This window comes from Martes martes (genome assembly GCF_963455335.1).
Source record: "Martes martes genome assembly, chromosome: 1".
Lineage (NCBI taxonomy): Eukaryota > Metazoa > Chordata > Mammalia > Carnivora > Mustelidae > Martes > Martes martes.
The window spans coordinates 3,408,645-3,432,912 of record NC_137888.1 but is presented as its reverse complement, the minus strand read 5'-3'; the positions used below and the strand labels follow the sequence as shown (position 1 = coordinate 3,432,912).

General features: G+C 59.8%; 1 protein-coding gene across 2 annotated transcripts in view; it reads left to right on the top strand.

Annotated features, from left to right (window-relative positions):
• ABCG1 (ATP binding cassette subfamily G member 1) overlaps nt 1–20,269 on the top strand; it is a 52,455-nt gene extending 32,186 nt beyond the window's left edge. The window contains exons 3-15 of one of the 2 annotated variants that reach the window (XM_080804892.1): nt 2,417–2,534; nt 4,181–4,313; nt 5,509–5,559; nt 9,125–9,270; nt 9,546–9,669; nt 10,759–10,873; nt 13,454–13,638; nt 13,770–13,871; nt 14,745–14,913; nt 15,712–15,812; nt 15,899–16,057; nt 17,190–17,308; nt 18,482–20,269. In XM_080804892.1, coding sequence (XP_080661018.1) covers nt 2,417–2,534; nt 4,181–4,313; nt 5,509–5,559; nt 9,125–9,270; nt 9,546–9,669; nt 10,759–10,873; nt 13,454–13,638; nt 13,770–13,871; nt 14,745–14,913; nt 15,712–15,812; nt 15,899–16,057; nt 17,190–17,308; nt 18,482–18,710 — 1,751 coding nt within the window. In that variant the 3' untranslated portion in view covers nt 18,711–20,269. The remainder of the gene's footprint in view (nt 1–2,416; nt 2,535–4,180; nt 4,314–5,508; nt 5,560–9,124; nt 9,271–9,545; nt 9,670–10,758; nt 10,874–13,453; nt 13,639–13,769; nt 13,872–14,744; nt 14,914–15,711; nt 15,813–15,898; nt 16,058–17,189; nt 17,309–18,481) is intronic. The other variant, XM_080804893.1, reaches the window with a different exon arrangement.
• Nucleotides 20,270–24,268: the final 3,999 nt, after the last annotated feature.

Genomic DNA, 24,268 nt, shown 5'->3' with positions numbered 1-24,268 from the left:
GGAAGCCGGCGGCCCCTCCACAGTGCCCAGAGCTGGGTGGGGGGTGGAACTCCTGGGTGGGAAGTAGGACAGGGGGTTGGGGCACCTCCCCTCCGTTTCGTATTTCTAGAAGGGGACACGCGGAAGGCTCTGCAGCCAAGGACGATTTCGTGACATGAAGACAGAGTTGTGCACGGGTGGGACCCCCTCAAAGCCTACTGTAAGGGGGTTCCCAGCCCCCAGGACCACACCAAAGTCCCCACCTCCAAGTGGGCACGTAGACCTCTGCAGGTCCGGGAGGAGAACAGACCTCCCAACGGTCGCTTTGACAATTCTTCTATCCCAAACGTGTGTTTGTTTTTTCTGAAGAAAAGCAGGTTTCTGAGATTAGAAGAGGCACGGCCCCGAGCCCGGTCCTGCCCCGTCTCGGCTGCCCGGCCTGTGCAGGACCCACACAGGGGGACCCCTCCCGTCCAGCCCGCCGCAGCCCACCTGTCTTTTCAGGCTGCGCTGGGAGCCAGCATCGCCCGCGGAGGCACGAGTCTGGAGCCTCCCGGGCCTTGTGGGACCTGGCCGTGTGCTGGTGCGGCCAGCTCGGGGGTTCATGGGCAGACCCACTGTGCCCGTCGCTGGCTGTAAATGACAAGAAAGTCAAGAAAGGGCCGCTGCTCCCACAGCTCCCATGGTGGGCTTCCTGGCAAGCTGGCCCTGGGCGTAGCAGCCTGTGTGAATCATGCTCTTATCTGATACAGGTGCCCCCCAATACCAGGGGACAGCCCCCGGTGCTGTCACAGGATTCCCTGTGGGCGCTGCTCTGAGGAAGGGCCTCTCAGAGCCCCAGGGTGCGGGGCTACCCCCAGGCCAGGGGACTGCCCTTTGCCTCCAAACGGCCGATGGTCATCTCGTGGTCATCTCAGGGACTCACCTGCACCCTCAGGCGGCTTCTGATTCCCAGGAGAGCAGCCTAAGGGAGGGTTTGCTCGTGAGTAACCCCGACCCTGACCTGAGCCGCCAGGAGGCCCTCAACAAACACATGGACGCCTGCCGGGCAGGAGCGCTCCCTCGGTGATGTCATACAGGTCCCCGTGGCCTGGGCCCCGGGCTTCCTGCCTAGAGCCCCTGCACCAGGAACTTGACTTGCAGTAGAGAAAGCCTCTGCTGTCCCCCGGCTTCTCCACGTGTCTGTCCACCGAGGGGTGGACACACTCTACGCTTTGGGGTCCGGGCCCCTCCCCACACTTTTCTCCCTTGGCTCTGGTGCCTGTTTGCTGACCCGAGTCACCTGCGTCCCAGGGGCAGGCGTGTGAGCTCCTCCTCCAGACTCCGTGCGAGCCTTGTTCCTCTGCCCCACTCCCACCCGGCGACGCCAGCCCTCCCCAGGCGACGGTCGCTCTGCGTAATGAGGCAGATCGCTGGGCCACAAGCTTCCTGCCTTCTGCTTCCGCTCCTCTCTGCCTGATGAAACTAGTCCTTGGGGACGCCCCGCGACACGCGGGGTGCGGAGGGGTCCCGCCTGCGAAAGACGAGGAGACCGCTGGGCGAGAACTCCCCAGGCCCGCACAGGTGCGGGGGTGCAGGGAGCACAGGGTCAGTGACCCGGGAGAAAGTCTAGAACAGGGGGCTCCGTGGACGGCTTCACCACCTGCCCCTTGCGCCACTGGGTGTGGGGGGTCAAATACGTCGTTCGCGCGACTGTGGTCCTTGGAGGGTCTCCTCGGACGGTGAGAGAACGTTCCCGAGCCGGGAGTCACTCCCCGTGGGTGCAGTTGCTCCGATTCTGCTGTATCTCCTCGAAGGAAGGTTGGCGGGGCTCGCCGTGCGACCGGACACGTTTCCCTGTGACGAAGCTCTGGGAGGGAGACTTGGCAGAAATTCCAGAGCAACTCCATGTGGCTGCAAAATAGTAAACTCTCAATTATTAATTAGTGCTACTTTAATTATTTAATTATAAGATAATGACTTATGCATCCATTTTACAATGAATAATTCATATGCGTATAAATGATAAATACACAAAATAAGAATCATTTAATTAATAAAGGCACTTGCTTACTGTCACGGTGGGGAGGGGGCATGGCCGGTGGCCTGGCCCCGGGCTGAGATCTGTTCACCTTGGCTGTGGGGTCCTGGGGGGGCACCTCCTCCTCGTTCCCAGTGAGGTGACTTCCCCAGAGGCCAGAGAACCCGTGTGTGAGCGGCCCGTGAACCCCGCAGGGGCGCCCACGAGCTGGGAGCGTCGAAGGGAACCCACGGGACGCGGAGGAGGCATGGAGGAGGCCGACGCCCTTGCCCAGACTCGGCGTTTTACACCCGCGTGAAAAATCTTGCTTTTCACCTCGGTTGTGTCGTTAGCGTAGGTGCGGGCTTGTCCCGCTGCGAGGGGGTCAATCCACTCCCCCTGCGGTGGCTTGGAACGAGTGTGATGTGCTCTCTGCAGGGTACAAGACCCTCCTGAAGGGGATCTCCGGCAAGTTCAACAGCGGGGAGCTGGTGGCCATCATGGGGCCCTCCGGGGCCGGGAAGTCCACGCTCATGAACATTCTCGCTGGATACAGGTGAGGACACCTGCCGCGGAGAAGGGGGTTCTCGCCTGTTGTTGGCCTGGGGCAGCCACCAGAAAGGCGAGGCCCCCTGGGTCTGTCCTGTCATTCTTAAGTTCTGTACGGACTCCGGGGAGGTCTGTGGGGTTGAGCATGAAGGGGTCTTAGCATGGGAGGGCTCAGTCGGCTCAGCGTCTGACTCTTGATTTCAGCTTGGGTCATGATCTCAGGGTGGTGAGATCGAGCCCCGTGTCAGACTCTGGGCACGTCAGGGGGTCTGTTTGAGAGTCCTCTCTCCCTCTCCCAACCCCACGCCCTCTCTAATTTAAGAAAAAAAAAAAAGATTGGAAAAACCATAAGGCAAGCTGCGGGAGAACCATCAGACTGGGCCTGGGGCCCCCATGCTCCGGCCTGGGCCCATGTTAGCGCCCGAGTCCCTCCAGCATCTTTCCTGGGGCAGCGGCTGGAGAGGGGAATCTTTCCACGTGTGAAATTCCCCTCTTAGAGCCGGCGATCATCTGCTCTTGGGCTCCCACTTGCCAACGTTAGCAAATTCTGCTAACACTAGTAACGCTTTCATCTCCTGGGAGGAAGGACAGCTGTCACCCCTTTCCTTATGCCCTCTGAATTTCTCTTTAATGCCAGAAATTAGGATTTTTAAAAACCTCCCATATGGCAGGTTTCTGCCTGTTGAATTCACATCAGAAGTTTGAGGCCAAGGCCCAGTGTCATGGGGGTGCATGGCAGGGGCGGGGACAGGGACAGCCACTTTCAACACAACCACATGCGCAGCCACTGCCTGGCCTGGGGGTGCTCCAGCAGCCTGGGGCCGCCGACCGCGGCCTGGAGGTGCCTGGGCCCGAGCCTGGCTCCCAGGGTGCCTGCAGGATCCCAGTGCTTCCCCTGGAGGAAAGAGCCCAAGGTCGCTGTACTGGCCAAGACAAAGTTGGAAACCAGAAGTGATTTCGCTGGTCGCCACAGCCCCTTGGTGTCTCTGTGCTATGGGACATCTAGGAGGCAGATCCTTCGGGGAAAGCCTGCCCCCCCCCCACCAAATCCTCCAGGGGCTGGGATGACGCATGGGGAGAGCACAGGGAGGCACAGTGCACAGTGGGCCTGGGGGAGGGGGAAGGAGAGAAGGTGGCTGGCGTCCCCCGACCTACTGCATGAGGGGACAAGGAGCATCCCCTGGGCCGCAGGGATGCAGGGCCTGGCCCGGTCCTCCAGCCCCTGTGCCCCGGGAGCGGAACCCTCTCGGGCCTCAGGAACTGGTTCTCACGGGGGCGGCCAGACCCTCGGCTGCAGAGTCCTGGCCTTCGGTGTAGCCTTGGCTACTCACGAGATCATTCAGAAGCCACTCTCCCGACACCCAACAGAGTCAGGGTGTCCGTCCAAGCCGGGGCCACAGGTGGGAGCCCCCACGCACACGTCCGCCCGTTGGCCCCTGTGCCTACAGATCCGGCTCCCCTTCCCCATCCCTCCGGAGCATGTTCTCCATGCCGCTCCTCCCCGCGCGTCCTGGAGCTGCTCTGAGTCCCCCCACCCCTTCCGGCCCCCTGGCATCCCTGCCAGAACCGGTCTGCGGGGCAGCTGCTGGGAGGGGCCGCCTCTGCGGGAGGCTCTGGGGGAGGAGCTGACCGTGCACTGCGTGGGCTTTGCAGGGAGACCGGCATGAAGGGGGCCGTGCTCATCAACGGCCTGCCGCGGGACCTGCGCTGCTTCCGGAAGGTGTCCTGTTACATCATGCAGGACGACATGCTGCTGCCACACCTCACGGTGCAGGAGGCCATGATGGTGAGCCCCCCGCCCCCACCCGGCCTCCCTCGGCAGAGCAGTGCCCCGTGTGGGGCCCGGCCCCTTGGGTCATCTGCGCGCTGCCAAGTGGGGCTCTGATGCTAGGCCTGCTGTTGGGACGGCATCATTGAGAACGAACTCCCAACACCTTCGGTTCTCCCGGACTCGGGATGGCAGGGTCAGGGTCAAGTTTGGGAGGTTATGGCCCCACCTTCTGCGGCCACGATCCTCCCGCCCGTGGGCCATCAGCTGCCTGACTCATTTGTGGCTCTTGGCCTGAGTTCCCCAGTCTGGCGCCTGGGTTGGGGCCCTGAGGGTCTGGTCTTCAGGCCTCCCTGCTGGCCGGGGTTGGGGGGGAGTGAAACCAGCCCCTGCTGCACACCCCCGGCCTCCCAGGCCCCAGGGCCCCCTCCCAGGCCCCTTTGTAAGCCCAGAGGCTCACACAGTCACCAACCATGTGGCCCTGAGCTCAGGCACCTGCACAACGGGCTCTGGGGCAGCCTGGACGTCGTGTGCTCGGGCCGCTTGCTTTCCTGCATTCTCCTCGCCCACTGCAAAAGACAGTGCCCGGGCTCCGGGCCCTTCCCGTTCTCAGCTGCCCTGCCTTGCGCCCTGGTCAGTAAACGAGCGTCTGCCTTGGTTTCCCTGCCAAGAGAGGTCTTGCCCTGTGCTCTGACCTGGACGGGGCAAAGCGTCCTCTCTGCGGGGTTGGAGAGGGGCGGCCCGGCGCGTCCTCTGAAGGGTTACTCCAGGGGATCCTTATCTCCGCAAAGGGAAGTGGGGTAAGATGTCGGATACGCAGTCTGCCCCCAACCCTCTCTGCAGGTTGTCCTCATCCCCGTCCCTGGGACTGAGTGTTCTGGAGGGGGGACAACTCTCCACCGGGCTGGGCCTCGCCAGCCGACCCGGCCTGGGACCCCTAAGACCTTATCCTGCCTCAACACGGCCTTTTGGAACAGGGCACCGGGGGCTCAGGAGGGGTTCAAATAGAAGAAAAAAGGTGTGTGCCCTCCAGGCACAGCCAAGAAGCCATCTGAGATGACAGCAAGCATCCCCAACCTTTACTGCTCTCCCGGGCCCTGCCTTTGTTAAGCCAAGACGGGTGGGAAGCCCACACCCTTGAGGGGTGTCCCCCGTCATGTCAGCGTGAGGTTTGCCCTTCTGACCGCCGTCTGTTCTGCTCCCACCCCTGCAGGTGTCTGCACATCTGAAGCTCCAGGAGAAGGATGAAGGCAGGAGGGAGATGGTGAGTGTGCGCTCGGGCCACAGGGCGTCTCCAAAGTGCGTGAAATCCATTTGGCAAATGCGTGGGGAGGGACGTTTGGGCACTGGTTTTGTTTGCCGGTTTGTCACCTAGGTTTCTGTGCCGGGGACAGTGACATCTCAGGGTGCACTCTGGCCCGGCAGCTGGGGGTCCAGCAGGGGCCTCCTTGTCCCGAGACTTACAGATCTCGGCCTGGCCGCCAGCCGGCCAGGACGCAGCAGGAAGGCTTAAATGGCCCGAGCACACCAGCCTCGACGGTCAACCAGGCGCGCACTCTCCCCTTTTGGCACTCGATATGCTTTATACCCCATTGTTGTTGTTTTTTTATAAAACACTAACAATGAAGATGGTTAGTCATTCCCTTAAAAATAACCAGCCTCCACCCACACACACTCATAAGAAGAAATTCCGTTCTTACACATTATTAAGCAGCTTTAAAAAAAAAAAATCAAACGAACAAGTTTCCAGGTTGCTGGAGACCTTCTAACCCTCTGCATCGCCTCTCCCCTCCTCCCCCAAAGCCCAGGGCCCAGGTATGGGGAAGCAGCCCCTGCGGGCCGGGAAGCCCCCCGAAGCCCCCGTGGCCCCCGCAGCCCCATACAGCTCCATACAGCCCCGTACAGCAGGCAGGACCCATTTAGGTTTACTCCTCATCTGCGGGAAACTCAGCTTCCCTCCTCCACTCCACGGCTAGCCTGGCACTGGTGGGATTTCCGTGCGAGAGTGGAGTTGGGTGAAATCCCACTCGTGCGTGACACCGTCTTGTCTCCTAAACCCTTGGAAGACGAGGGTCTGGCAGCAGAACGAGGAGAATCTACAGGGTTACCCAAGCGGTGCGACTTGCCCCATTGCTATAAATCAGAAAACCGTGCCGGTGCGGCGAGCCCAGCTAAGAAACATTAATAGCAATTCTGTTTATGGCGTCAATTCCTTTTCCTGTGGCGTATAATCGTGAACGTGATGTAAATGTGTCAGGAAGACAGTGCCGGGCATCGCTGGGGCTCCTCCCGTCCCCCGTGCCCCATGGCCTAGCCACCACCCTTCAGAACCCTTGGGATCGGTCCAGGAGTCCGGGGTCAGCCACGCTGTGCGAGCAGGAGAGGGGCGCACGTCCCCGTGCTGCTGGGGGGCTTTTAGTCTGAGGCCCAAAGGGACGAAACAGATTACTGGAACCCAGACATTGCAGGGGCGGGGACCGCACCATGGGGTGGCCGCTCAGGGTCTTGGGGAGGCCACGGGAGCCCACTCTGCCTGCTCTAGCAGAAGGGACGGGGCGAGACCGTCTTCTTGGGGGGGGGCGAGGAGGGGTCTCCGGTGGCCACGCCTGTGTGCACATCACGTAGATGCCTGGCCTGAGCCGCGGAAGGAGACAGACACGTGCTGTCTCAGCTGCGTTGACAAGAGCGAAGGGCTCGAGTCAGCGAGGGTCTTCTGCGCGGACTGCGTGGCTAAGCCCTCCCGAGGGAGGGAGAGCCTTGGCCCGTCTCTGGATTCGCCCGCTGCTGGACTGAGCATGACTTGTGAGCCATCCCCATGGAGCCTGGAGCCGCTCTCTGGTCCCGCACACGCTTCTCACCGGAAGCCCCCGTTCCAGTCCGCAGCCAAGTGTAGGCCCCCCTCCCTGAAGGAAGCATCCGCAGGACCGTGTGGTTATTTCAAGGAAGAAACAGCGGCGGAGTGTCTGCCCTGACTCATTTCCCTTGAACCTAGGCTGAGGTTTTTTGTATCTCATGGAAACAATGGAATTGAACGTTCTAGTAGGTAACAGAGCGTGTTGTGGACAGCCTTCCTTGGTTCCCAGAAAAGCAGCCTCAGCCCTCGAGGGTTCCCAGCAAGGGGCTTGTTCCGGAGCGAGGTCCCCCAGGGCTGGGCATTGTTCTTTCTGACCCGTGTTAAAACAAAACCGACCCACAGAGCCTCCCTCTTGAGAGGACGCTGGAGAAGCAGACAGACGGGGCGGGAGAAGAGCCGGCACTGACGTCCGCCTCCCCCTCCCGCGTCCTGTCCAGAGGGGCGCCCGGCCACAAGGAGGGAGTCCCGCCAGGACCGACAGTGGAAGGGAGTGGGTGTGGGCCGAGCTGCGGGGGGGCCCCAAAGGCAAGCCTGGAGCGACCGGAGTGACTCTTCCTCTGCAAGTTCGGCCTGTGGCTCCAGAAGACCGCACAGGCTTGGTGGCCCTGGGAAAGCCAACAGGTGCCGTCCGCCGGGGAAGGAAACTGTGCCAGAGAGCCCTCCCCACCGGCCCCGGCCTGATGGCCCTTCCCGGGCAGCCCCGCTGACCTTCTTTCCCGGTTGGGGTCCCTCGAATGTGGTGCGTTCTAGAAGGGCAGTGGGTTGGGTTTACGGATCAGCAAAGAAAAAGCCTCGTGGGATCCGCACCCAGGTCCGTTGGACCCGCCTGCCCCGCGGCCGGGGGATGGTAGTGTCGCCGCTCATCCGGGCACGCAGGCTGCATTTTGTCCCGACCGTGCGTTCGTAACTCAAGAGCTAGAGTGTAAATTTTCTTCCCTGTGAGTTCCTTCTCCTCCTGGATGACCTCTTCTCCCCGGAGAAGCCACTGGACTGCGGTCTGCCCCCCGGGGACCGGGAAAGTGGCCGGGCGTGTTCTCGCGGGAACACCGGGAGAGTGGCCCTGGGAGGTGAGCCTGGGATGGACGTAGGGCAGTAGCCGCGGACCCCCACCATCCCGGGGGCTGCCTCCAGGAGACACCAGAACACCACCCTCAAGCCAGCTGACTTCTGTTCCCCAAGTCAACATGGGTCAATGATCTGGAATGGACACGGAGGCTTAGTCACAGTGGACTGTTTATATCCCGGTGCCCCACCTGCTTCCCCGGGGTGGGGGGCATGGGCAGGGCCCCCGTGGAAGTGATGACTGCGTCAAGCCATTTCCTGACCTTGCTGCCCCATTGGAGCCCTGGGTCTCCCGTGACGAGCGCCAGTGGGTGGCTTTCCTTCTTCCTGAGAGCCTGGCCGGTGTGGCGTGGGTCCGCAGGAGCCGTGGGCCCCCGCGCAGGGTGCCGTTAATGGGTGCTGGTGGTTACCGGGCCTCCTCTGTGCCAAGCTTTACGCCGCATGTGTTCACTGCTTCCCCCACGTCACCGTCACATTGCCCCCTCCTTGTGCTCCTCAGACCCCTGTTCGCCCACAGCTGGGTGTCTGCCAACCCCCTGTTCTGCACGTGGTGACTGAGCCCCTCCCAGGGCCCTGCATTCTGCACATGGTCATTGAGCACCTTCTGGGGCCTGAGCGAGGCTTACAAGGGCAGGAGCCTGCCGGGTCTCTAGCAGGAGGCAGAAAGGGGCCTCTAGCCCCGGGGGGCCTGGCTTCAGCACTTGCTCCCCAGGTTCCTCGGCCCAAACAAGGACCTTGGACTTGGAAAGGCACCTACCCCCTTGGTCACAGGCAGCCTGGGACGGGCCCCGATATGCAACCCATCCGTGTGTGTCCACAAGCGGGCTGGGGGAGGCGGCGGGTGTTTCTGGGTGGGTCTGGAGGTGGTGAGGCACGGTGGCTGATGGCCACTCGGGCTCTGCTGCTCCCCCAGGTCAAGGAGATCCTGACAGCTCTGGGCTTGCTGTCTTGTGCCAACACGCGGACCGGAAGCCTCTCAGGCGGCCAGCGGAAGCGCCTGGCCATAGCACTGGAGCTGGTGAACAACCCTCCCGTCATGTTCTTCGATGAGCCCACCAGGTAATCCAATGCAGTGGAGGGAAGAGCCCTGCCTTCACCATCGGTTTTTGCAGGGGCTCCTAGAGTCACCTCTAAGTGGGGGGCATGTGCTCTGCCTGCCCACCTTCTCCTGTCCCGGGGTCCCAGAGCAGAGGCCTGACTTCTCTCCCTCTCCCTGTCTGATTCCAGAAGACACGATGGGCTCAGGCTTACAGGACACGCATCCCCACTGTGCTGTGGGGTACGGCTTGGTGGGGGGGTCCCATAGGCATCTCACGGTGCCCCTTGCCTTGCAGTGGCCTGGACAGTGCCTCCTGCTTCCAGGTGGTCTCCCTGATGAAAGGGCTGGCCCAAGGAGGGAGGTCCATCATCTGCACCATCCACCAGCCCAGCGCCAAACTCTTTGAACTCTTCGACCAGGTACATGCGGTGATGGCCCGGGTGACACCAGATCCCAGGGACTCACAGCTTACTGTCATTCCTGGGGGTGTCTTTCTGAGTGGCCTTAAGTGGTATATTTCATAAAACTATGGAGTCATAAGCAGCTAAGGTGGTAGGGCAGGAGAGGGTAGAAAGCTGGCCAGTGTTTTCCCCCTGGGGCTGATATCCGGCCAAGGGGTCTGCCCTTGCGAAAGCTTCATTTTCTATCCCCACCCCTGTAACAATGGGGGAACAACTATTTTACACAATCAAATGGGAGGTTATCATATGTGTACAACCTCATTTCTTTTATAAATCATAGGTTTTGACATTGTAAGCAAAAAAAGAAAGAAAGAAAGAAAGAAAGAAAAAGAAAAAGAAAAAGAAAAAAGAAAGGCCCAGGGATGAAATGTGTACGGCTTCAAACTCTTCCCTAGCAGGTGGTTGGTGTGAGGGGGAAGAAAAACAATATAAAAAAGCAATGCTTGTGCATATGATATCTTCCCTGAATTAAAGTTCCCTTTGAATTTTAACATTTTGGGGAGGTAATGTCAAACTCTCCTGAAAGAGGGAGAAATGGACTGATGGATGGGTGGGTGGATGGATAAACAGATTGAATGGTGGTAGATGGGTAGGTGGGTGGGTGGATGGATGGAAGGTTGAATGGGAGCTGTTGAATGGGTGGTTGGATGGGTGGGTGGATAAATGGGAGGGTGGATGGGTGGGTGGGTGGGTGGAAGGCTGGATGGGTGGTGGGTGGAGGGTGGACATGTGGGTGGGGGGGTGAGTGGATAGATAGGTTGACTGGGTAGTTGTTGGATGGATGGATGGATGGATGGGCAGACTGAAAGTTGAATGGGTGGTGGATGGATGGGTGGATTAGTAGGTGGGTGGGTGGGTAGACGGACGGATAAATGGGAGGGTGGATGGGTGGGTGGGGAGGTAGTGGTTGGATGTGTAGATGGATGGGTAGGTGGGTGGATGGAAGGTTCAATGGGTGATGGGGGGAGGGATGGACAAACTGGCAGCTGCTGTTGCTTTACAAAGAAGGACAAGGCTGATGTTCTCCTTCTCCTTACTTTTTTCTAGCTTTATGTCCTCAGTCAAGGACAATGTGTGTACCGGGGGAAAGTCTCTAATCTTGTACCGTACTTGAGGGATTTAGGTCTGCACTGCCCAACCTATCACAACCCAGCTGATTTTGGTAAGTAGGACCTTGACAAAGGGGCTCTTTTCCACTCTTGGTGAGTTTCTGCTTTTACCCAACACCCCCAAATCTGAAATGCCTTGAATATTGCACACGTGGCTCCAGTGCCGTCCTGGGGTGGAGCTTTTAAAAGCAGATAAGAGATTTTCCCTCCTTCAGAGAAGATGTCTGGGACCTAGAACAAGGACGCTGTTGTTTGGAGCTGTTTTTCCTAATGCTTTGCTGTGTCAGGTTTCTGATTTAAAGGAAGGTATTTCTGAAAATAAATAACCTTTAATAATAAAAAATGACCCTTTCGCGTTGATAACTGAGTCATTAAAATGCGGATTTCAGTTTCCACCAAGCATAACAAAAAAGGTGATGCTCACAGTCTGGAGATCAAGTTGATGGTCTGAGCTCCTCCTCTTGGATTGGCGGTCTCAGGGTTGGCAGCCAAGCACACTGTGTCTGGGGCCCTGAGAGGTAGGAGCCCACCCCAGGGCTTGTTTTGCCCTGGCGCGGTCCCCAGGCCCCTCCTCTGGCCATGCCCTCCAGGGTGTTGATGCCGCTGCTGCTGGCTATCCCTTGTCCCCAACCACGGGGGCTCTGGGCCCAGCACCCCTTCTCCACACCGTGCCCCATACACCCGTCAGCAAGCCGCATAACCTCTCCAGGCTATGTCTCCAAAACCAAGTCTCCTCCACCAGGCTCTGCAAAGCTAGGGAGCCTGGCAACCCTCCTGCCTTCTCTTTCTCTCAAGCTTCATATTCACTAGGCCGCCCAGTGCTTGAGACCCCTCCACTCGGTCCCGTTCCTCCACCTCGGCCTCTTGCTGGGGTCCCGTCTCTGCCAGCACATTCTGCCGGCCCGTGGCTGCTACAAGGATGCCCCACAAACTGGGTGGTCTAAACCGGCAGAAATTCATCCTCTCGCAGTCCTGGGGCTGGAAGTCAAGGTGTGGGCTGTGCTGTGCCGCCTCGGAGGGCTCTAGGGGAGGGTCCTTCCTGCTCCTCCAGTTCCTGGGGGCTCCAGTGTTCCCGGGCTGGTGGCTGGGCCACCCCGGTCTCTGCCCGTGTCCTCACGTGGCTTTTTTCTCTCTGTCTCTGGGTGTCCTCTCCTCCTCTGGTAAGGACAACACTCCCAGGACTCAGGGCCCACCCTAAATCCCAGACGGTTTCATCTCAAAATCCATAATAAACCTGCAAAGAGCGTTTTCCAAGTAAAGCCACACTCTGAGGTTCTAGGTGGATGTGAATGGGGGGAGGGGATCAGCCTTTCTCATCCATGTTTTCCCCCCAAACACGTGGCCACAGCACGGCTGGATTCCACATCTCTACAACATCATGCCCCAAATTGTGTTCCATGAGACACAGTCCCCGGGGCAGGTTCCACCTTCTGAGAAGTGGGTCATGATGGTGTGGGGGGTCACGCAGTGGACAGGGAGGGCCGAGGGGGAGGGGGCCTCACCTAAAGAGAGGCTTTGGCATGTCACGAAGGCAGTGGGTGGAGCCAATGATTGTCACACACTCATTCCCCAGAGAGAGAAGCAGGTGGGAACAGGGGCCACCGAGCAGGGGTGGAGTGGGGAGGTCCAGGGCCTGCAAAGAGGAGAGGACCTAGGGCGTAGGAAACGGGGCACACGGCACTGTGGGGAGGTCTCGGGAAGGGGCTGCCGCTGTTCCCTCTGCGTCCCCAGAGAGAGGGCAGGAGGGGAGGGGAGAGGGGCCATTCGGAGCATGGTAGAGCGGGGTGGGCATGAGTGAGCAGTTTGGCCAGCCATGCTGGGCGTGTGTGACGTCACCGACGATGACGTTCTCTTGTGGCAACACGTGCTGGTTTATGACAGGATCGAGGAGGGCTTGGCTGCCCCGGGTCAGGCTCAGGAGAGCAGGTAGCTGCTGTGGCCAGAGGGCAGGGCCCAAATACTGAGGCCGGGGACTTTGGGCTTCAGCAGGAACGTCAGTGAGGGGAGGGGCCCTGGGAAGGAGGCGTGGGAGACCGCAGGTCGGGGGAGGGGAGGAGAGGCCTTCGTGTGGGGTGTGGAACCAGGGGCCACAGAGAGGCTGTGGGATCCAGAGACGGGTCAGCAGAGGACACACTCCCTGGGGATCAGGAGGTGGGGCGGAGGGTCCCAAGCCCGCTGGCGGCCGTGGGCCGCTCTCCATGGTCCTGAAACACTGTCCCTGCAGCCATCCCCGCGGAGCCCATAGGGACACACAAGCCCCTCCTGCTCACCCCTTGGCTCCAATCCTGGGACTTGGATGCCCAAGGCAGGGCTTCAGTCACATCAGTGGGTGAATAAGTTCACAGACGCACGAGCTCGTTCCCTCTGACTCCCTGGCATCACCATCTGAATTCGCATTTCTAGGGTCCTGACGTCATCCCTGGCCTTGCTGGGGGTTTTAGAGCTGACGAAATGTGGGCTGAGGAATGGTCTCATCCTATCACACAACACCCCTATAATCTGTTCAAAGGACTCCCGCGACGCTCATGGCCATGTTGTTGCAAAATGACCAAGGCCTGGGTTCACATTAGAAACCGGGGGGCTCCTCCCTGGGGGGGTGGCCTCTGGGGCTGACCCGTGTGTGTCTCCCGCAGTCATGGAGGTCGCGTCCGGCGAGTACGGTGATCAGAACAGCCGCCTGGTGAGAGCCGTCCGGGAGGGCATGTGTGACTCTGACCACAGGAGAGAGCCTGGGGGGGATGCCGAGGTGAACCCTTTTCTTTGGCACCGGCCCTCTGAAGAGGTAAAGCAGGCAAAACGATTGAAGGGGTCTAGAAAGGTAATGCAAAGCCCCGGCCCCCGCGGGACGGCTGCGCCTCGCACCCTGCCGCCTGGGGGCTCTCGCTCTGCCGCGGGGGGCTGCGTGCGGGGCTGGCAGCTCACGGCCCCCCTCCCCGTGTGTGCCCGCAGGACTCCGCCTCCATGGAGGGCTGCCACAGCTTCTCGGCCAGCTGCCTCACGCAGTTCTGCATCCTCTTCAAACGGACTTTCCTCAGCATCATGAGGGATTCGGTGAGGCTGTGGGCCAGCGTTCTCTCGGGCCTGAGGGAGCCGCAGGGGGGGTTTCCCGCTGTGGTCATCCTGGCTGAGCTCTCGGGCTGTTTTCCCTGCCTTTGCACCGGTCAGCTTTCCATCCACGGTGCTGCTGTGACAAACAACCCCCGGTGGCTCTGACAGCGAATTCAGGTCACGCTGGTGTCCTGTGTTGGCGGCAGCGACTGGTGGCCCTGCCCCCCATATCTCATTCTGGGACCCGGAATGGAGACACGGCTCCTTTTCTGGAACATGGCAAAGGGCAGCCTGTCAGAGTTCCCGCTGGGGGCGGCAAACCCTCTCGTGCTCGCTTGCCTCTGGCCGAGCCCGCATGGGAGTGTGCTCCTGTCTCCAGGAAATCCAGGGGCGCTGGCCGGAGGGGGCGAGTGACCCGCCGCCGTGATCCCGTCCACCCATCTTAGTGGACAACCTGGCAGGCTCCCTGCCGGGGAGGGCCGAGTGCCCAGTGGGGCCTTTGGGAACTGCGTTGAACACCGGGGGCTTGTAAGCTGCCCAGGCCAGAGCACCCCAAGGAGGGGCCTCGGGTGTGTCCATTCTCTGCCCCCGGGCACTGTTTCGCCTGCCTCCTCCTCTGAAGGCAGACCGCCCCTCCTGCCTTTCGTGAAGGGCATTTACCAGAGGATACCAATTGCTTCTGGTGTGTGTGTGAGTGTGTGTGTGTGTGAGTGTGTGTGTGCACATGTGTGCGAGAGAGTGTGTGTGTGTGTGTGTGTGAGTGTGAGTTGGTCTAGGGTCGGGGCCTGTTTTTCTAGAGGAGAAATCAGGTGCCAATGCCTTCCTCGGTCTCTGCCCGACCCCCACGCACTCAGCGAGAACCGTGTCGGCCCCCAGGTCCTGACGCACCTGCGCATCACGTCTCACATTGGAATCGGCCTCCTCATCGGCCTGCTGTACCTGGGGATTGGGAACGAAGCCAAGAAGGTCCTGAGTAACTCCGGCTTCCTCTTCTTCTCCATGCTGTTCCTCATGTTCGCAGCCCTCATGCCCACCGTTCTCACGTGTGAGTGCCTGACCCTACGCCCACCCACCACTGGGGGACCCCAGTCAAGGCTTGGCCCATCGTTGAGTTTTCTGACACAGAATATCTTGGTTTTTCGAAGTATCATTTTCTTTGTTGACAGGGACCATCATATTTTCTCTTAGACAACAAAATACATACCATGTGTAAGCCAAAGGAATTAATCACTAATGGAGAAACTGTAACCATTGTGGAAGGCTGACGAAAGAGAGATTCCCAAAGTGTTCTAATCAGGAACCCCTGAAATCTCACTCCGTAACTGTTACCCCATTCGCTCACTAGGCAGCCTGCTGCGGCCAAAGTTTGTGAGTGAATAACGTTATTTTAGATCGATTTCCACGCAGTTCCAGATTATTTGCCGAGCACGCTGCCCTTGCTCACTCTGGGCCGACAGTAAACTCCAGCATAAAATTTGCCCCAGTGTCGCCTCCCTGAACGCTCAGGACCAGCTTGGGGGTTCTTGCCCATGGAAGGAATCACACTGCTTTGCGGTTGGCTTAGCAGGAAATACTTGTGCCAGTCCCTACAATAATGCTCAGTGTCCAGCAGATGTTCTCTGCTCTTCGATTGTCCCCCTGGTGACCCTTTGGGTTATAAACACGGTTGGAGGTTTTCCCAGGCCGATGCATGGGTCCGCAGGTCTTAGCCCCGCCTCCGAGGGCCCACGCAGGGCAGGCCGATGCCCCTCGCCCTCTCCAATTCCGCAGGCGCGCTCCTGCGGGGAGTCCCGGCTCACGGGCTGGGTGGGCCTGACCCCTTTGCCCTCTGTCTGTCTCCTAGTTCCCCTGGAGATGGGAGTATTTCTTCGGGAACACCTGAACTACTGGTACAGCCTGAAGGCCTACTACCTAGCCAAGACCATGGCCGACGTGCCTTTCCAGGTGTGGTAGCAGAGGGCGCGCTCCCCGCACTCCCTGCGGAGGGGGGGGGCGCCGTGTCCGGGGGGCTGACCGGCCGTGTGTTGCAGATCATGTTCCCCGTCGCCTACTGCAGCATCGTGTACTGGATGACATCGCAGCCGTCCGACGCCGTGAGGTTCGTGCTGTTCGCCGCGCTGGGCACCATGACGTCGCTGGTGGCGCAGTCCCTGGGTCTGCTCATCGGAGCCGCCTCCACGTCCCTGCAGGTACCAGCGGAGGCGGGGCGGGGGGCGGGCCAGTGCGGCTGGGGGCCCTCCCCCCCAAACCGCAGCCCTGACCTCCCAGACCGGCTTCAGCAGGTCGACGCCCAGGGAAGGAGCCGCCCTGCCGAGGCCGGTCAGGGTTGGCGCGCCGACCGCGGCAGGTGCCCGTAGGTGGCCTCAATGCCTGCCAGGCGCTGCTCCCGGTGCTTTCCTCGTCCTGGCTCATTGCGCCTCAGACACCCCATGAGCTAGGGTGGTGCCATTCCCATGGTGCCATTCCCATTTCATAGTGGGGGAGACTGAGGCCCAGAAAGGGAACATGGTCTGGTCAGGGGCGTGCCCCTGGTTCCAAGTCCAAGCTTTCAACACCTATGTTTTGATGCCTCTGGGCTGTCCCTTGGCGCCCCCAAGCGCAGCCTGTGCCCCTCCCGTGCCCCGGGGCCTCACGGGCCCCCAACCTGCCCAACCCTGCATGGTGGCGGTTTCAGGGTGCCCTGGACAGCTCTGTCCCCCAAAACAAAGCCACAGTCTGGTGAACCGGATGCCCCCAGGCCTTCCAGCGCGCGCCCTTCCCGCCGCTGCATGTGACGGACCCTCCGCTCCCATCTGCCGAGCCCCCTGCCGCTCACTGATGGCTCAGCCTCCGGGGGGTCCCCTCCTCCGGGGACAGGCATAGCGATGTGTGCATGGGATAGCCATGGAGAGCACTCGGCCCACCAGCCGAGCTGCCCAGAGGGCCCGGGGAATGGTGCTCACTGCCCCTTCCTCCCTCGGACACGGCGGTAGCACCCGGCTGTCTGCTCCCCCAGCTGCTGTGCCACGGCCTCGTCACTGTTCACCTTGGTGTCTGCCCCCTGCGGGAGGCTCTCTCTCTTTACCCACCCCTGCCGGGGCCCTCTGCTCTCTGAGCCCCATGTCCCAGCCCCTCCCTGCACGGAGACAGGCTGCAGACGGGAAGAGAGGGGCTGCTCAGTGCCGTCCTGGCCTTCGGTGACCAGCCTGGAGCCCTGGCCCTTTCCCAGCTGCTGGGGACTCTCCCCATACACGTGGGATGTGGCCTCCCAGGGACACCTGAGGAAACCGGGCAGGATTCCCACCTGCTGCCCCTGAGCACATCCCCTGTGTGTCCCCCCAGGTGGCGACCTTTGTGGGACCCGTGACGGCCATCCCTGTCCTCCTCTTCTCGGGGTTCTTTGTCAGTTTCGACACGATCCCAGCTTACCTGCAGTGGATGTCCTACATCTCCTACGTCAGGTAGCATGTGTGGGGTCTTGGATCGCTCGGGAGCTCTATGTGGACAGAGGGAAGGGACAAATGCCACTTCCTAGCCCCCAGCTAAAGGCCAGCATCATGCTTGCCCCATGAACTCGAGACTGTTGGTGCCTTCATTTTCTCCTAAGTCTGGTGTGTCCGCACCCCCTCAAATACACACACACACACACACACACACACACATGAATTAAATAAATACTAGCGGTTTGCGCTTGAAGAAGCCGTGGTGGACCCCGCGTCCTGCCCATTTCGGAGAGCTGCCGTGGGGGGCGTGTTTCCATCTCACGACCCTCGTCCCTCTCCGGAATGAACAGCACCCAAACGAGGTTCTGATTGTGTAAGTCCCGTGGAAACCAGGTCCTGTTTTAAACATCCTATGTCTTTGGACAAGAGTGTCCTGGCCCCTGGGTGCCCCGGTGCTCGGACCCGGTCCTCTCTGCTCTAGGTCCTGGCACGTCAGCCTTACCGGGCAGCGCCCATCCCCAGAGCTCTTCTCCCCCAGCTCCAGCGATCCCACGTGACACCCAAGACCCAAAGTTGGGAACAAGCTTTCTTTCTCTAGAACGTCAGTCCAGACCCAGATGTATTGTCCAGGAAAACAAAATCAAAACAAAGTGCCCGTCCAGAGTTTCAGCAATCCGTGTGTGTTCCAACACCGAGAAATCAGAAACCTGTGTCTTTCTTCTCAAAATTGGTGTTTTTGTTTGGACACTGTAGGGCTGGCCTGGGATGAGAGATGGCACGGGAGGGTTTTACTGAAACGCTCTCTAGTCCTTCAAAGGCTATCGGATCCTTTATTATATCGAACTGTGAAAAGACTTGTCGTATCAGGCGGTCAAAGAGCCTTCCAACTGGTTTCCTCCACGGAACAAATAGCTCCTACCTGTTCAGTTTGGTTCGGAGGGTGGAGGCTCTGGAGGAGACAAAAATCGGGCAAACCTCAGCCAAGCCGCGGAATGTGTTTGTCTTGGGAGGCTGCTGCGAGGCTGGGAAGCAGTTGCGTGAAGACGGGTCTCGGGGACAGAGCGTGGCCACGCTGTGGCTCACGGACGGTGTGGGGGGTGCCGTTTCCCTGCAGACGGAGGCAGGCGCGAGGGCGTGGGGTCCCCTGGCCATGGGGAGGGCCTTGCTGACGGCCGGCACCTTCCTCGATAGGTACGGATTCGAGGGGGTCATCCTGTCCATCTACGGGCTGGACCGAGAGGACCTGCACTGCGGCATCGATGAGACGTGTCACTTCCAGAAGTCGGAGGCCATCCTGAGGGAGCTGGACGTAGAGGACGCCAAGCTCTACCTAGACTTCATCGTTCTGGGCATTTTCTTCATCTCCCTACGCCTCATCGCCTATTTCGTCCTGAGATACAAAATCCGGGCGGAGAGGTAAAAACACCCGAGCGCCAGGAGACACGGACATAGACATCACGGCCCAGGGCCCCTTGCGGAGCCGCGGGGACCGCTGCCGCCACCCAGCCCCCGGCGGTGTGTTCCGCCTACGGGCGTTGTGCTGCCCGTGTCCGCGCCCGCGCCTCTCTCCATCTCCCTTTCCAGCTTCACCTGGGAAGAAGGTGTAGAAAGGTGTCGCGTCCTCATGCAGAATTTCACCCCGTGGGGGCCAGGCACGCAGAAACCGACAGCAGAGCAGCAGCCGGGAGGCCGGGGAGGAAGGACCCGCGCCAGGGGCAGCCCGGTCTTGTGACGGTCGCTGTCGTCCTACGGTTCTGCCGCCTCCTCCGGGGAGAAGTCAATTTCCAAGCCAAAAGCCGATAACTCTCATTCATTTTAAGAAACTGTATCTTTTTAGTACTTGTTAAAGGAAATTATTCAGGGTAAATAACACACTTTGCTTAGAGACACGAGGGGCTTCACTAAGGCGCGGAGCTGGTCTCGTTTTCAGGCAGAACTTGGGAAAGATGCGGGCGCGGTCCCCGGCAGGGAGAAGGCTCTGGGGCTGCACGTGTTCCAAAAAGTCGAACAGAAAGCTGGAGGGTGACATTGGACAACCTTCCCAAAGTCTTTTCTCCCCCTCACCCCGCCCCGTGCTGCTTATTTTAAGCAAAAATACATTGTTTATTTCTTCCTAACTTTCTGAACACCTTAATTTCGCCTAAAAAGTGTCTAGAAGATGAGCCTTGTTGATTTCTTGCACACATGTCCCTCTCCTCTTGTGTCACATCGACTACCTCCGCGGGAGCTGGGAGAGCTGGGCAGGTGGCAAAGCCAGGGGGACTGGGGAGGCCTCGGGGCGCCGCAGGAAGGGAGGCACCAGCGGCAGGGGGTGGCGCCCAGACCTCACGGCCTCCAAGGCCTCACAAGCAACTGGCACAGTCTGCGTAGCCCCGGCTCCTGTGGCTTGTTCAGACGGTGCACAGGGTTGTGCTCGAGGTCACCTCCCGAGCCCAGTGGCTGTGACATCCCCGCCTTCTCGGTGCTGAGCCCCTGCTGATGTCACAGACCAGAAGCTCCTTCTTCCCAGGGATGAAGTCACAGAACAAAATCCCTGTGGGGCAGGAGTGGCGGGCGCATCTGCGGGGTAACCTGCCTCTGGCTTGTGTCCTGATGCCGTGTGCCTGCCAGCTGTCAGAGGCCGTGCGGCCCAGCGGAAGGTCAGAGGAGGCCAAGGAGGGAAATGGAGTTGCCCCCCACTTGGAATCTCCCTGCCCGGGGGCGGGGGTCTCCCAGGGACAGCCTGTTTTCGTGGGCGCGCTCACGCCCCGTCGGAGCCTATCTCCTCCGCTGCGAACAGTAGCACGGCTGTCACCCCTAAAGGGTTCTTTGACTCCCCAGTCCTGTTCCCAAAACTTCTGTTTCCCACTTTAAAGAGAATGGAAAGTCTCATTTTACTCACATACAGATTTGACATGCAAATGCTTAGCGATCCCTTTTCCCCCCTTCCGTCCTTTGTAGTAAACGTGCTGAGCGTATTAAACCGTAACTTTGAATTTCACTCTTCCGTACAAAAGTAGCATTGCCTTCCAGATTAGGTCATTTACCCAGGATCGAACTTGGGCTTTATAAAGAGTCCTCACTTAGTTTCGAGACAGATTTGCCTGCGAGACGTCACCTAGGAGCAGGCTGGTGAAATGGGGGTGGGGATGGCTGTGATCACACCTGGCCTCCCAGCACGTGCGGTCAGGAGTAGAGACCTCTTTCCCGCTGTGACCCGGCAAGGACGGGCCAGCCACGACCCGCACGGAGGGGCTGAGCCCACCCCCACAGGCAGCTCACGTCGTGTGCCCTGAGCCCACCCCGCCGTGTCTCAGCCACGTGGGAAGGAAACAGTGAGATCCCTCGAGATTGAAAATCTGGTTTCCACGTCTACCTGTGCCCCCGGAAGGAAGCCCCAGCAACCCAGTCTCCCCGGGAGTTCATGCTCCCGCATTTCAATCTTCCACTGTTAATAAATTACCTTCATCCCTTTAATAGATGAGGAACCGAGTGAGGGGCCGGTCTTGGGGGACGTGAGGGCTGTGGGCAGCTTCAGGGGAGACGGTGATTTTTGGAGGGAGGGAGCCCCCAGGCCAGAGGCTCTGCTTAGGAAGCTCCGGGCGCCGCCCTTCCCTCTTGAGGGGCAGCGCCCCCTGCTGGCAGTGATGCAAGGGGTGTGGTTTGCGGCTCCCGCCCTCAGATAAAACATCTATTCCAACGACCAAAGATCATGTCCAAACAACTTACTGACTTGTTTTTCTAAATCGTTGTGGTTAAGAGGTAGGTGACCGTGTCTTTCCTACATTGGGACTGAGAGCAGGCCAGCTTGCCAGGGTTCGTTTCCAAACGGAATTTCTGAAGGGACTGCCCCAACCCTGCATCCCGGATCGTGATTCTTCATTTAGAAGGAAGAACCAAATCTTGCCCAAAAGATGTGCAGCCTCTCCCGTGTTTGTGAGGAGAGGCGAAAGCAGAAGTCCAAAGAACGTCGCTTTTCAGTGACGTTTGTCAGGAGAGAAGGGGGAGAAGCTGGGATACTGCCCACTGTCACCGCTCCTGCACCTGCTCCTGCTCCTGCACCTGCACCTGCTCCTGCACCTGCTCCTGCACCTGCACCTGCTCCTGCACCTGCTCCTGCACCTGCACCTGCTCCTGCACCTGCTCCTGCACCTGCACCTGCTCCTGCACCTGCTCCTGCTCCTGCTCCTGCACCTGCTCCTGCACCTGCTCCTGCTGCTGCTCCTGCTCCTGCACCTGCTCCTGCACCTGCTCCTGCACCTGCTCCTGCACCTGCACCTGCTCCTGCTCCTGCACCTGCTCCTGCACCTGCTCCTGCTCCTGCACCTGCTCCTGCTTCTGCACCTGCTGCTGCTCCTGCACCTCCTCCTGCTCCTGCACCTGCTCCTGCTCCTGCACCTGCTCCTGCTCCTGCACCTGCTTCTGCACCTGCTCCTCCTTCTGCACCTGCTTCTGCACCTGCTCCTGCACCTGTTACTGCACGTGCTCTTGCACCTGCACCTCCCGCACCTGCTCCTCTTCCTATTCCTCTCCTGCACCTGCACCTGCTGTTCCTGCACCTGCTCCTGTTCCTCTCCTGCAATTGCACCTGCTCCTCTTCCAGCACCTGCACCTGCTCCTGCTCCTGCTCCTGCTCCTGCTCCAGCACCAGCACCTGCACCTGCTCCTGCTCCTGCACCTGCACCTGCTCCTGCACCTGCTCCTGCACCTGCACCTGCTCCTGCACCTGCTCCTGCACCTGCACCTGCTCCTGCACCTGCTCCTGCACCTGCTCCTGCACCTGCTCCTGCTCCTGCTCCTGCACCTGCTCCTGCACCTGCTCCTGCTGCTGCTCCTGCTCCTGCACCTGCTCCTGCACCTGCACCTGCTCCTGCACCTGCTCCTGCACCTGCACCTGCTCCTGCTCCTGCTCCTGCACCTGCTCCTGCACCTGCACCTGCTCCTGCTCCTGCACCTGCTCCTGCACCTGCTCCTGCTCCTGCACCTGCTCCTGCACCTGCTCCTGCTGCTGCTCCTGCTCCTGCACCTGCACCTGCTCCTGCTCCTGCACCTGCTCCTGCACCTGCTCCTGCTGCTGCTCCTGCTCCTGCTGCTGCTCCTGCTCCTGCACCTGCACCTGCTCCTGCTCCTGCACCTGCTCCTGCACCTGCTCCTGCTCCTGCACCTGCTCCTGCTTCTGCACCTGCTTCTGCACCTGCTGCTGCTCCTGCACCTCCTCCTGCTCCTGCACCTGCTCCTGCTCCTGCACCTGCTCCTGCTCCTGCACCTGCTTCTGCACCTGCTCCTCCTTCTGCACCTGCTTCTGCACCTGCTCCTGCACCTGTTACTGCACGTGCTCTTGCACCTGCACCTCCCGCACCTGCTCCTCTTCCTATTCCTCTCCTGCACCTGCACCTGCTGTTCCTGCACCTGCTCCTGTTCCTCTCCTGCAATTGCACCTGCTCCTCTTCCAGCACCTGCACCTGCTCCTGCTCCTGCTCCTGCTCCTGCTCCTGCTCCAGCACCAGCACCTGCACCTGCTCCTGCACCTGCTCCTGCTCCAGCTGCAGGCCTGGGCTCTGGCGCCAGCCCCACCTTGGGAGCCTTCCACCTGCGCCCACATTCAGAGCACTTTGTGCCTCCCTTGCTCCTGCCCTCGCTGAGTGTCAGCCAGAGAGATCAGTTCTTGAGAAGCCCTGCGTGGGTGCCATGGGGGGACCCATGTAAACATTCACAGAAAAGATGCTGGAGTCTGCCGCAGTCACCGTGGGTGAAATGGAACCCAAGTTTTCAGCCCATCCTAGAGACCCACAGAAATGCTGTGTTCCCACCCCGCGAAGGGCACTACCAGGAGCTCAAGGACAGGTGGAGTCCCCTTGGGTTGTTGGGTGGAGAGAAGAAAAGGCTGAGCCCCTGTGTCCTGAGCATCTTTCCCTGCCTGGGGGTCCCAGACCCTGCACTGGGGGCCACGTGGATCCTCTGTCCATCCCCTAACTCAGCAAACATGGCCATTGGTGGTCCTGATGAGCTTAGGACTGTCCCGGGCACTGGGGGCTTAGGGGGGAGGGGCCCCAGATGTGGCCTGGCCACAGCGGCCAGTGTAGCAGGTGGGGGGGGGGAATGTGTTCCTTCTGCAGCTGCAGAGCATGGGGCTGGGGGAGGGCGGGCGAGGCCCCAGGTCCCACGCCAGGGAAGAGCACAGTCGACATTCGAGCCACGGTCTGACCCCAGGACCTTCCGTTTTGTTTTGCCATATTGCCTCCCGTTTGTAATGTACAAATACACACGAAGATACTTGGTAAAGCATGGGGGCGCAATGCTAGTTTAGTGGCGACTCGGGGACTTGCTGTCACCCCATGGAAAGCTGAGATGGGAGGGTGGCCTGCGCCCCTGCCCGCCCCCCTACCGGCCTTGAGGCTGCGCTGACTCCTACCTCGTGGAGAGCGGCCGTCCTCTGCCCTTGCCTGGTCCTGGCTTCTCAACACGGCACACATGAGGACTAGGTCGGCCTAGAGAGGGCTGGTGTGTGTGTGCACGTGTGTGTGTGTGTGCGCGCACACAGGTGCAGGCTTGATCCAGGTTCGGGCTTCCATAGTATTGTTCTGTGGTCTTTGCTCCGTCTCTAGATGCTCCATCATCCTTTACTCCCAGAAGGAGAGACAAAATCCCTCCCTCCCTGCCTGTGGCGCACATGGTGACGAGTGTAGTCAAACCCCACCGAGGCTTTCGTCCAACGCTGGGGAAAGTAGAATGTGACAAAGGGTGAAACCAAACCCCTGAGACGAGGAGGTGCGGAGTGTGAGACTATAAAGTTAGACACTTGAACAAAATGAAGACCGCTAATAAATATTTTATATAAAACTTTTTACTTGTGTTCAGTGTTACATGCTTCAAGGTCAAAATGATTTGCTTAACTTTTACTGGGCAAAATGGGCCTTTAGTTTGCATTTTGAATATATTTGTTGTACGTCCAGTGAGAGTTCCGCGTTATTACTTAGTGTCCTGGTCTGGCACCCCCCG